The sequence below is a fragment of the Blennius ocellaris genome (genome assembly GCF_963422515.1).
Source record: "Blennius ocellaris genome assembly, chromosome: 21".
NCBI lineage: Eukaryota > Metazoa > Chordata > Actinopteri > Blenniiformes > Blenniidae > Blennius > Blennius ocellaris.
In genome coordinates this window covers 8,518,355-8,531,763 of record NC_137670.1, presented here as the reverse complement: position 1 = coordinate 8,531,763, position 13,409 = coordinate 8,518,355, and the positions used below count along the sequence as shown (strand labels likewise).

General features: G+C 40.8%; 1 protein-coding gene across 1 annotated transcript in view; it reads left to right on the top strand.

Annotated features, from left to right (window-relative positions):
* Positions 1 to 13,409, top strand: part of cacna1g (calcium channel, voltage-dependent, T type, alpha 1G subunit) — a 107,508-nt gene that overhangs the window by 82,562 nt on the left and 11,537 nt on the right. The window contains exons 22-27 of the mRNA XM_080517362.1: positions 2,195 to 2,304; positions 4,513 to 4,646; positions 6,886 to 6,956; positions 9,831 to 9,909; positions 10,245 to 10,366; positions 11,272 to 11,694. Coding sequence (XP_080373488.1) covers positions 2,195 to 2,304; positions 4,513 to 4,646; positions 6,886 to 6,956; positions 9,831 to 9,909; positions 10,245 to 10,366; positions 11,272 to 11,694 — 939 coding nt within the window. The remainder of the gene's footprint in view (positions 1 to 2,194; positions 2,305 to 4,512; positions 4,647 to 6,885; positions 6,957 to 9,830; positions 9,910 to 10,244; positions 10,367 to 11,271; positions 11,695 to 13,409) is intronic.

The window sequence follows — 13,409 nt, the reverse complement described above, 5'->3', positions numbered from 1 at the left end:
TGTTTTCACCCAAAAGGTAATTATATGTATCCAAAGTATCGCTGAGGTCTTGTATGGAAACTTTGAATTTATTGCCTGTATCGCTATCTCCATCATTCGGCCAAGCCAGCTGGGATTTGTCCTCCACTCATGATTGAAATATTTCATAACACTTTATGTGTCATATTGTTGGCCACCTGCTTGATCAGTAGAGTCATAACAAAGGGGAAAGGAAGTGCACTCAGTAATTTTATTTAACAAGAAAACAACAAAACTGAAGGCAGTGTCAACGGGCATAAGGAGGTAAAGATAATCTGACAAAGAGGTAGGGATGATGGCTACGCAAGACACTGTTTACACAACATTTTCAATATAACACAGCAAACTTTCGTTGCTCCTTGGGTGTCCATTGACATAACAACGGTGCTGTGAGCAGCCGAGAACACACTGTTTCTAACTATAGTATATATACTATGCTGTTTTCTGCCGTTTCCATGTAAATTAACATCATTTTCAAAGCTTTGCCGTGTAAACACAGAACATTTCTCAGACAAAAACACAAAACATAAAATGATGTGTCTTAAAACGGCATTGTGCAAATGGAGCCTAATTGATGAGCAGATTGTATTAAAACATGCAAGATGAGATGAAAACATGTATAATCATTTGGATTCAGCTTATTCACTGATGGTCGATAGATTTAATCAACTTGTGTATTAAATTGCATTTACTCAGTTAAATAAGATTTCCATGGATAGCAGATAAAGCGTGTTTGACAAAATGATAGTTACTACTCCCTATTTTTTTTTAGAACGTCATTCAGTCAATAATAAAACATACTCGACAGACAGGTTTAGTAATTAGGAGATCGATCACTTGAGCAAAGAAATCCATTAAATACATGAATTAGAACAAAAATGACCTGTTAAAAATGACAAAGACAAAATTTCCTGGTTTCCAGTTCTCAAAATGTTTAAGCAGATTGATTAATTATTGCCAATTATCTGAAAATATTGACTAAAATTAGGTTGTTTGGCATACAGCGTTTTATGTTGCGTTAACTAAGTTTTCTTGGTAAAATAGTCATTACATCTAGTAAGATTGGTGGCTTCATCTCGAAGTGGAGTTAATGGGTTGAGTGTCTGAAAAGAGCGTTATTCATAAGAACAGAAGGCTGTTGGGCACAATTCCATATTTTTATGTCAAATTTATAATAGGATGTCTTCATGTTCCATGTAAAATCACTAGATTGTGAGGATATAAGACAAAGTTGTTGGGGGGGGTAGGAGAAGAGTGATCTGAAGCCAAGCAAAAGATTGTCGGATATTAAAGCATAGTAGCATATAGTGGGTAAAATAGAACAGAACTTGTAGGTTGTATAAAAAAAAAAGAAAAAAAAGAAGAGAGGTTTAGTAAAACAGAGCCTGTAAATAGAACAAGTTGTTTTCAAGAATAAAATGACATTTTGGAACTTTCTATTGACTTTCTTGCATGAAATATATCGGTACAATGAGTGAAACAAGAATAAACGGGTGTATGGATCAGATATTAATGTCTGCAGTTAAGTTGTAAAAACACAATGGTGGCACGGCAAAACATTTCATGAACTCAAACTAACTGTTGGTCGACCACCAGTCAGGATTTACTGAAATCCCTGTTGACATCCAGTTCTTGCTGTGTCTGTCGAGTAAAGGTCAGTTTTTACATGCAGATGGGCACTGCGAACTCTCCCTTAGGCAAAAATGGACACTCTAATTCTAATGGCCTTTTCATGGGGAACGAGGCACTGAGGGGCGGAGCGGGGGGGGTGATGTCACGGATCTATTAATGGAATGGCTAATTCTGGAGAAAAGGGGGAGAGAGTTTGCCAAACGGATTCGTGGTATTTTGTTCTAAGGGTTGAAAATGCATGAAAACTACTTATGGCACTGTTAAAAGTATCTACGACGAGAAGCAGTTAAGTGTAGCGAAGCCAAAGTTGAGTGAGTTTTTCCCTTTTGAAATATGAAAAAAGATAGCAACATGCTGAGATCATTTCATTGGCTTTTGTTCTGTGCAGCCTCAGCATATTTTAATAAATGACTGCTGTTGAAAGCCGCAGCTCACTTTGGTGGAGCCACAGAAAATATAATGCCGGGTTTACGAACTTGTTAAGATGGATCCGTCTCCAGTTTATGAATCTTTAACATTTTTTTTTTTTTCACTCCTCCGCCAGGAGCTGGACGAGGCGCTGAAGATCTGCAACTACATCTTCACTCTCATTTTCGTTCTGGAGTCCGTCTTCAAGCTGGTGGCTTTTGGCTTCCGACGCTTCTTCAAGGACAAGTCAGTGTTTTGAAGCGCTGCTGCACTCCCACCAAAAAGTTACATAACCACCTTTTCCAAAACGTCTCCGGTACAAATCAGCCCAGAGACCCAGAATAAGCACTTACCTCCCAGTTTAGGGTTTTGACATTTCGGTGGACGTGATATTCTAATAGATTGGTGGTTAAAGGTACCGTTCCTTAACCTCTGAGTCATGTGGAAAATGTGAGGCAGCGTTCGTAGAGCTTTAAATGAGCTCTTTCGAAGGTGCTCCAGTGAACGGTTCTCAGCGAGGCCTGTATGAATACAAACGGCCTCGTTAAACACCCATAAAACACGACTGCCTCAGATGATTTCATAGCTCTGAAATCCCTGGCTTCCTGCTCAAAACCACACAGCAATACACAAACACAATCACGGCAGCACACTTGTATGGCAACACGTATCACAAGATGCACAACTTCTCACATAAGCTCAGTGCAGGCATCGGGGTTTTGGACAAAAACAGACCACCGAGGACTCAAAGATGCCCATTGATTTTGCCAGAATGGACCAATATAATTTTGTGGGGGATTTGGCAATACTCGCTCCTTCTGAACAAATATGAAAATATAGAAGGTTATTGTCTCACATTGCTTGATAGGAATACAGGGCAAAAAAATCAGAGGTCCAGAGAAACCTGCACATTGAGGAGAAACCATGGAACCAGATTATCACGACCACCCACCACAGTCTTAAGTTTTTACTTGTTCATTCTGTTCCAAACATTTCGCTCAGCCCACATTTATTGCTCAGCAACTGGAAAATTCATCTGGTCCCAACATTTTGATGTGGAACTGAACGTATCCAACTTTACAAGAGATCTCTCTTTATGATATTTCTAAAATAAGATGTTACCAATCTAATGAGAGTCGATAACCATTTATGACTTCCCTTTTTTCTTTTCCTTGTAATGTCAAACAATTTGTCATGTAATTTGCCAAATAGATGTTTGAAATGACTCATTTCCTTGTAGGATTAGAGCTGAATCAGCTCCCTGAAGTGTTAGATATCTTTTCATAACAACATAAACAACGTATATATTCTGATTACTTTATGTTCTGGGCTATTGAGCACACCCGAATAGGAACTGCACCCGCAAAATTTTATCTGCCTGTGATTCTGAGGAGGAAGATTCCTCAGCTACAGAGTTCAGCAGGTCGGTTTTATGTGATGCACCTGAACCCATCACTGACGGCCGTCAGCTGCTGGAGCTCCGGACCATGGAAAGCAGCACAAGACGAGGTCACGAAAAGCAGAAAACAGCATGTATCTACATGCAGAAGCAGAATCTGGTGGAATGAAGCATGTTAACCCGTAAAAATTCATAAATTAGCTGCATTTTTGTATAATCCACAGGGTTCAAAGCGTGTGAAAAGTAGCAGCTTATAGTCCGGAAATCACAGTGTGATGTCATTTGGCCTTCCATGCAAAGACATTCAAGTAATTCTTTATGTTATAATTTGCAAAGTACAATATCATATTTTTTACATTCAATCTCAATACGTGTCTATTCAATGTGTCGTGCAATAAACTTGCACAAAAAGCAATACTTACTATGTATGCAGTGCATCACAAATTCCTTATAATGTATTCCTCCACAAGATTTTACTAAGCAGTTTGTTCAAATATAATTTTCCCATAACATTCACAAATCATCCATAAATGTATGCTAAGACTTTATTTATAGTAATGCGTTTTTAATGCTTCGGAATATATAAAGATATCTGCTCACTAAAAACGTGATTCCAGTATGTCATAAAAAAAAACCTTGGAACCTGTTTTTTTCCATTAGTTTTAAGAAATTATGGAAATGTATGTATATTTAATGATGCAGATTCCTCATTTAATGTGGAATATTAATATATTTCAAACTGAACTTTGAATGCAAAACACTGATTTCTCAATGTAAATGTTCTGCTCCGGAGTTTCCTGGATAATATTTGCTGGATACATTTGTTCAAAGTCAATTTTTAGATGGTCAGATTTGTGATTCACTTCTGACTCAAGTCCAAGTCATACAACTGCAGTTCACGTGTGTCCAGAAGGAAATGACTCCTGGAGAAGAAATGGATGATTTGTTTGGATCCGTTTCTACAACCTGTCCCGTTTATCAACAGGAAATACTTGATGTGAGTTTCTGTCAAAGACCGATGGATTCATTCTCTGTGTGTGTGTATGTGTGTGTAGGTGGAACCAGCTGGATCTGGCTATTGTGTTGCTGTCCATCATGGGCATCACTCTGGAGGAGATCGAGGTCAACGCTTCGCTGCCCATCAATCCCACCATCATCCGCATCATGAGAGTGCTCAGGATCGCACGAGGTAAGATCACGCCCGTCCCAGCCCGGCCTGCCCTCTGCTTTCGCTTCTCTCCAAGGGGCGATCCAGATGCGCTGCCATCTTTCTTTCTTTTTTTTTCATGCCGCAGCAGCTTTAAGACGTAAAACAGCTTCATCCCCGGGACTCCCCGCTTTGTCACTTTTTGGGGTGCAGTGCATCTCGGCAGGTGGTTCAGGCGGAGTGTGAGTTGACCAGATGGCGCCAGGGAAGTCAGTCAGCTGATGGCGACGGTGCTGAGAGCGGAAATGTTGAGATGGAGTGAGAAGGAAGTGAGGTGCAGGAAGATATGGGAAGGCAAGACACTTTAGTAAGTGAATTAAGCTGAGAAAAAAAAAACTGGGACTAGACGAGAGTGTGTGTGGGGGGGGGGGGGCAACTGAAAGGAAGCGGGCAGGGATGATGAATCCCCTCTGACCTGAAAATAGATTACAAGGAGATGGAAGGAAGTCGGAAAGGGGGGCAATTGATGGGAGGAGGTGCAGAATAAGGAAGTTGAGGACAGTAGGTGAGGGACAGATTTTGGCCAAGTGAAGAGGGGCGAAAAATTGCTTGAGCCTTTGGCGCTAGTTGCTGTCCAGGTAATAAAAGATAGGAGAGAAGGGAGGATTAAGTGAAAACTGAAAACTTTTATTGCGTTTTGTCTGTTTACACGACAACGGTGCTCGGAGCCACTGAAACCACAACTTTTTGAAAACAAATAGTTCTTTTGCACGTTTCATTGTAAACAACCGTGAGGGGAGCCTCATCTCCTGCCTGTGATTACCAGACATGTCATAAAAGGAGTAAACATGGAAGTCAGACTCGATTATCGTCACACAGCCGACTGCAAGCATCTTTCCTGTGTGCGGATCGCATGTGTCTCTCTATGATGCGACTGAGCTGTCTCCCCTGCGGCGACATGCCTCCCAGATTCACGCTGAATGTAGATTTGATACAACCAGATTACATTTGCACAGTGTTGCCATGCTAATCCCATGTTAATTCCTCGCACAATCTTTTTTTTTTTTGGGGGGGGGGGTTGGTGCCAATTAGATGTATCGGGATGATTGGAAGCTTATGAAGAGATCAACATGTGAAAATTAGAAGATTCTGACACAATAAAAATGCAAAAAGGGAATCGTCATTGTATACGAAGCAGTTGTGTTTTACTAATAACAGTCAGTAAAAAATACCAAGTAGGATAAAAATGCTCTAAATAAACACCGATAATTAAACAGACATGACGAGTTAAACTTTTCGTACAGTTTGATCAGTTGAAGAAACAACAACCCTTACTACTTATTAACTTTAAAGCCGAATAATTTTCCGACTCCATCTTCGTGGAAAATACCACATTTTTCTGAAACACTGCTACTTACGCATGAGCGCTATGGCCGGAGTAAATAGTTTTCCTGCACATGTGCGAGTAGATGGACAATAACCACAATAGTGACCTCCGTAGTCTTTACCTGCCTTTAAATCTGCTCACACAAAATAGAGTTGTGAATTTGTATTTTGTACTTTTGCTTTTCTTATTTTTCCCATTGAAACTATTTAATACAAAATATTATTGATGAGAAATTGCTGCCACCTTCACCTCAGACTGATTTGAAATGTCAATTACCTTGGCCTGCGGCATGCACTCCTTTTCTTTCCCTCTCCAGTTCTCCAAACAGTTTTCCAAGAAATTGACCTGCTCTCTGTACATTCTTTTAACCCTCCCAACCACTTTCACTGTCGCCATTTCATTGTCTTTATATAAAGTTTGAGTCTAAAATGTTGTGTCCTATGAAAACTCATTTGTATTCCCAAGTATGAAGGAAAAGTTCAAGAGGTGAAGAATTTGACACTAATGTTTAATTTGCATGCGCGTGGTTGTTCAAACACTTGTTGCGTCGGCCCCTTTCTGTATGTAGATTAGACATCGTCCTCGAGCGTGGCGCCATCGTAACTGTGTTGGCACCTGATTGACATAACAGCAACTTCCGTGAGTCACGAGGCTGCGACCTCAATCACGCCGCCTCAGAGCCTAATGTTCTATAATATAAGCAAGTCTGTGTCTGCACTCACGCAGCAGGTTTAGACACTCGGTGAAGAAAATGTTGTGTCCTTTCAATTTCACACAAGCCGTGATGGCACAAGTCCCCGTTCGGTTATGTAAGACTTGAAAAATGTTAATATTGGTGAGGCACTTTTTTTGTGTGTGTTTTCATTCTCTCTCTGTATGTTCGTGTGTCCGCAGTGCTGAAGCTTTTGAAGATGGCTGTAGGAATGAGAGCTTTGCTGGATACTGTTATGCAAGCCCTGCCTCAGGTACACACTCGACTCAATAACATCCACTGAATAATCACTCTAGAATATTCTATGCTTTTTATGCCTCCTTGATGGTTGTCGCTCCAGCCGAATTATGTCTCGTGGTAGTTATTATATCTTTGATAAAAGTGGTTACAAATAGATTTTAGACTAAAGGATGAACTGATTAGACCAGAGGTCTGCTACCTGTATGACTGAAAGAACCATTTTTGTTACTTTTCACCAAATAAAATTTAACTGGAGCCACAAAACAAAAACTAACCTTTAAAATTATGTTAACACAGATTATATCATTTCTAGTTTTGATATACATACTAAAACTGTATCTTATGTTGCATTTATGAATATTCATTCTGATTGTGGAATGGTAAACGTTTCATTACACATTGTGTTACATTAAATTGTTTGTCACTGAGATGTTGACGGGGAAATAGGAGTGCTTGAAGGATGGGAGTGTTTACTTCCTCCTACTCCTTTTCATTCATATAAATGTAGAATAAGTTGTTTGTTTGTTTTTGCTTTATTCATTTAAATGTTTCTTTTTTCTTTCATTCTTTTTTTGATTTGTATGTTTGAAATGAAAGATTCATTCATTCAATACATTTGACTGGTTTTTGTACTGAATTTTAGCATTTTCACCCTTTTTTCCTACATTTTTAGGCACTTTTTTTTTCCTTGTAGAAATTCTAGTAACTAGAGTGTTTTTTCTTAAGCTGTTTTAGAATTGTTTCTCTTCTTGTGGTTTTACCTTTATTTTGTATAGTTGTTTTCCCTTGTTGCTTCTTTTTAGCCGAGCGTCAAGAGTCCTTTTAAAAGGGCTGAAGAGCCACGTGTGGCCTCGGGCCCCCTGGTCTAGGGTTTGGGGATCAGAGCTGAAAGGCCATATATTCAATTCTTACAATTGCAGTTTACCAGAAAGGTCCTGAAAGTGTTGAACAATCCTCCATAGTTAAATTTTTTTTGAGTGGTGTCTTTTCATTCTAATCAAATATTTTGATTTTATTAGAGCAAAGTCAAAGGTCAGGTCCAACATGATGTCTCTTCTGTCTTTTGTAACACAGCAGGAATGTTTTGCAAGAGATGAACTGATTAGTCTTTCAGTTCTGAATTTTGTAGTGTTTAATGCTGGTGTTGTAGTGTTTTGCACTTCCAGGCCGCCGTAGATTATACATAATAATGTAAAGGTCAAGCTTATTTCTACAAAAAGTACATGTTTTCACTAAATACTGAATGGGTCTGGACAGACACTGATGTACACTTCACTGTTTGGCAGAAGCATACAACTGTGAGGTGATACATCTATTTCTTCACAGATTTCACATCCCAACCCACCCAGCCAAAGCCAAAGCTGACCCTGAAATTACATCCCAGGAGCATTTCGTTTATAGTCCATGTTCTACCCTTTAGTGTGAGTTGTCTCCCATGAGCTTTCTGCTCCACTCTGGAGGCCCTTATTTGCATTATCCGCCATCCTGCAGAGGCTGAAGAGAGAATGTACGGTAGTTGGAGGATTTGTTTTTGAAGAGAGTTGGGTGGATTTGTGGGTGATAGAATTTCAATAAATTCTAAAATGTTTGAATAGACTCTTGATGAAATGCAATCTCCTATGTTCTCTCATATTATTTGACGACACCTCTGTTGTTGCTTGGGCGGTATCCATGGTATTGCATGGTAATCTCTCCTCCAGCTTGTCACAAGTGCTCTCGGGGGTGTGAGCAGGTTGCAACACGTTGATTAGCATTGAGTGCCGAAAACCCGACGATTTATCATGACCAAAACCCACCTCTATGCACGAAGTCCTTTCATATCTCTGGTTTTTGCTTTCTTGCGTTATAATCTGCATGGAAAAAACTGTACAAAAGATGGTTGAAGGTGCCAAGTACCAATGTATCGCCTTCTGTGACTTGGCCCAACGGATGTTGCATTAAATTGCACTGTATATCCACTATTGCATACGCAATAGAGTGGATACAACATTTCTTTTCTTTGAAACAAGAATTCTGTTTCAAATTTGAACCAGAGTCTGGGATGCTTGACACAGTGCTTGTACTGGACTCCAGGGATTTGGTTAAGGTTAACTGCTTCTAGAGGGTTCCCTCAGGAATAAAAGTTTATGTGACAGTTCTGTTTCTGCATTCCCACTACCAAAGGGTGCTCTGAAATGATGTAACTCAATGCAAGTATACAAAATATGTTTTTTTGAAGAGTTTCTTCTTGTTAAACTTGTGCCTCCAGTCTGTTATTTACATGTCCGTAAATTGTCATATGGAAACATGAAAAGAGGAACCGTGGGTATATAACTAGAGCATGTTTGTCAACTTTGCCAGTTAAGAAATCCTCTTTCAAGTTTTTTTTTTTTTTCCATGGGATTGTGAACATGGTAATTACTTTGCTGCATTCATGTTTAATAATAAGTCGGGACTAATGTAATGTAAGACTAGTTTTAGGGTAGATTTAGACTAGTTTAAAGCTTAATGCCTAGAACATTTTAAAGTCATCACATGACATTTGTGCTTGTCCTTTAATGACTGATGTAAAGAATATGAATAAGTAAAAGTTTGGCTTCGACATTGTTCAGCAAAAAAGACTGAACACAATTTGTCAGTATTTGGTTTTTAAATAGACAAATGCACAGGTAACTATTATAAATTGTGCATCCTATTTCTCGATCTGCACTATCCAAAAGTGGACTAACCTGGTACTGGAGTGGTTCTGCGGTCATTTGCCACAGCTTGCACTTTCTACTGTCTCTCAACTGTCTATTTGTTTTTCCTTTCCCTGGAGTTATCTGTTTGTTGTTTCCCCCTCACGGGATTATTTTTTGCCTGGGACTGGCTCTGTTCCCACTAATCCCCTTCTCTTTCCTCTCTGCAGGTGGGCAATCTGGGTCTTCTCTTCATGCTCCTCTTCTTCATCTTTGCAGCGCTTGGAGTGGAACTATTTGGCGACCTGAGTAAGAACTGCTCCACTGTGTAAACAGGCAGAGATCCGTAGTTGCACATGGAGTTCTGGCCAAGCTTGGCCATGCAACAAGTGTTTAATTCTCCCCTCTGTGGATTCTGTCTAGCTGATCCTAATTGTTTTCTAGAATGCTTTGTTAAAAAGCTGTATTGATCTGTCTAATTGTGTCTTACAGCTTTCAGAGTGATAGAAATGTATCACAGTAATAATCGTTTTATTGTGCAGCCAGACGAAAAGCCACCAGTGTTGCTATCTTTCTATTTTAATATCTCTCTTTCGCTGTCTGGCTATCCCTTCTACCCCCCCCCCCCCCCGTTGTCTAATCAGTTTGCGACGAGCTCCACCCGTGCGAAGGTCTGGGTCGTTATGCTACATTCAGAAACTTTGGGATGGCGTTTCTGCTGCTCTTCAGGGTTTCTACCGGCGACAACTGGAACGGTATAATGAAGGTGAATCTCGCTCTGTAGACGAGATCCCAAACATGCACAAGAGATGCTTCTCTGTTGTCTCTGGGTTCAAGTTCACCCAGTATGCCTTTTAAGCCTGTTTGTATCAGATCATCAGACATTAAATGTAAATGTGAAGCCCACGCAGTTGTTGTGTGAGCGTTTGAGAACAATAAAATAATACAAGTCAGGAGGTTTTTGTTGGAAGAACTACTGATGTTAAAAACTTAGGCCTACAATTGTATCTTTAACAATATTTACTTGGCATCATGACACTCTCGAGGCCGCAATTGTTGTTATTGTCCATGGACAAGAAGAAGCATTGCAGCAAAGTTGCGTTTTCCCTTGTTGACATGGTTTTAAAAAATATACGTTTTTAGCTGCTCCGAGCACTGTTGCCTTGGAAACAGAAACACAAAGCGCAACAAAATTCTTCCAATTTTCACTTGAGAACTTTGGGTAAATGGGACATTGATAAAGCACAGCTCGTGAAAGTTCTGACTGAAATCGTTCCTTTTTTTTCCCCCTAAAAAATGCCTGCTGAGTTCTTCTGTGGACCTGTGAGGTACAAAATGCAAAGCAAATGGCATTGACTTCAATTGTGAAAGAATGATAATTGGATTTGTAATTATGACAATACCTGCAGTCATTGTACACTGAAGACACGTTTTTTTTTTTTGTCCCACATCTACCTGCTGCATCAAGCTCCTTGTTTCTTTCCTGAACAAGCTGTGTAAGCTGCAGCTTTCCCCCTTTGATGTAGTGGGAAACAATCAGTACATATCAGATTTTGCCACAAAAGAACAAGTTAGAAGTGCTTAAAAGAGAGTACTGCTACTCATGGTCTTACCCAGATCAGCTAAAGCTTCAACTGACATGCTAAAATTGGCCTCTCGTTGTCTCTCCAGGACACACTGCGGGACTGCGCCCAAGACACCAGCACCTGCTACAACACTGTGGTTTCCCCCATCTACTTTGTATCCTTCGTCTTGACTGCCCAGTTTGTCCTGGTCAACGTGGTGATCGCTGTCCTGATGAAGCACCTGGAGGAAAGCAACAAGGAGGCCAAGGAGGAGGCAGAGTTGGAGGCGGAGTTACAACTGGAGCTGCAGATGGATGCCGGGGACTTGGCAGCCAGGTCGCCCCAGCTAAACCCTCTGGCGCTGGGCATGGACCGATCAAGTTCAGGGGGGTCCCCTTGGAGGTCCACTGGCGGAGGGGACATTGAGCAGGAAAGGGGTGGTCCTATGGACTCGCCCACTGCTGACATCACAAGAGACTCTGTAAACATCAGAGCAGAACCCCCCTCGTATTTGGAGCCACAGCTGGAGGTAAATCATCTCATAGCTTCTACGGCATGTGTGTGGGTTTCATGTCAGAAGGGGATTTCTGTTAGTGAGTTTTTATTTCTAGCCAAAGTTTTGTCACTAAGCTGTTTGTGTTTGTGAATAATGGTAGGACTGAGGGATTTTACTGACCTCTTGATACTTCCAATCACTTCACGTACCATATATATGACTTAATAGTCCCTGAGAAAGACCATAATCACATTGTTGTGAGGTTCACATTCATATTACTGCACAGAACAACAGGTTAATGTCTAGGTCAGATTGTTAAACTCTCGGGGGTCCGAGTGGCCTCCTGGATGACATGACAGATGTTCCAAGGTCCTGTCTGGCAAGGGGTCAAGCTGTGATGCCACTCGGATGACCCCGATGTCTCTAGTCATTAGTCCAGACTCCAGTCTAAGCTATTACTTAGCTCTCCAGTTCATGCTGAGGATTGCGGAGCGCACCAGATGATATCCAAAATAATAGATTTCTTCCTTCCTGCACTGTCCCTCTATAATAACTGCAGTCCATATGTAAATAAACTAACCCAGACATGACTATATTAGGCTGTATTCACAAGACAGTCTGGCATAAATGCAGTATATATACTGTATATGTGGTTGCATTTAAGTTAGGAAGGTTTGTAAGTAGTATCATTATATAAACTTCCAGGTCATGATACAGAAAATCTATCCCTTCAAAAATACTTTATGGTAATTCTTTATCCTCTGAGACCCATACTGACCCACATTAGGATGGTTTACAGTCGGTATGCATTTGTGGCCCTGTGCTTGTGTGTGTATCTATGTGTGTGCATCTGTGTGCGTGGCTGGTCCCTGTAGAGGACATGCCAGTCATAGACAGGTCACAGTGCCATGGGAAAGCTGGACAGCGGGGTCTTGTTGTTCACTCAGACAGCTATTTCCAGACGGCGGGGAACTTTCGGGGGATAGGAAATAGAGGTCTCCCTATCGTTCCTTTTCCCCGCTAAAATGTTATCCGTCTTTCAAAAAACATGGGACGTTCAAACCAAGCTCTTCACCAACTACATGGATGTGCTGAAGTGCTGTAGTGCCCCCTTGTGGGCAAAAACGGAAACAAATTTTGAGCTTTGGAGTTGAATGGTCGATTAATTTGGATCTGTAACGCATATCTGTTTGGGTCTACCTTATCGACTGTGTTTTTCCCCCCCTTCTTTCTTTTCTGATTCATCCTTTCCACATCTTTTTGTCTCTTTGTTTTAACTTTTTCCTGTCCTTTTCCTTTGTCCTTGCCTCCCACCCCCGCCCCCTTTTTTATTTTGCTCTTCCCATCTCTTTCTTTATCTTTTTTTCTCCAAATCATCCAAGTTTGTCAGCGAAGAGCTCTGTTTGACTCGGTGTCCCTGGTCATCCAGGGTTCAATGGAGGGGGAGTTGAGTTTGATGGACAACCTGTCCGGCTCTATCTGCCACTACTACGCGCTGCCCCCCAAGCCCAGCAAGCACAAGCACCGACAAGAAGGTCAATAATCTGCAGAAACACCTGCTGTTGGTTCACTTCCATTTCATGCCTCCCAGTGGTTTTTATCATGTAGGGCTGCAATAACAACCTTTTCCAAACAAGGAATAATTGTTATTCTTTTCTATGTCCCAGCAGGTTTTTGAAAGGCTCAGGTCACCCACTTTGGCATTTATAATGGATATAACTCAGTTAACCTGCATTTTAATAGGACAG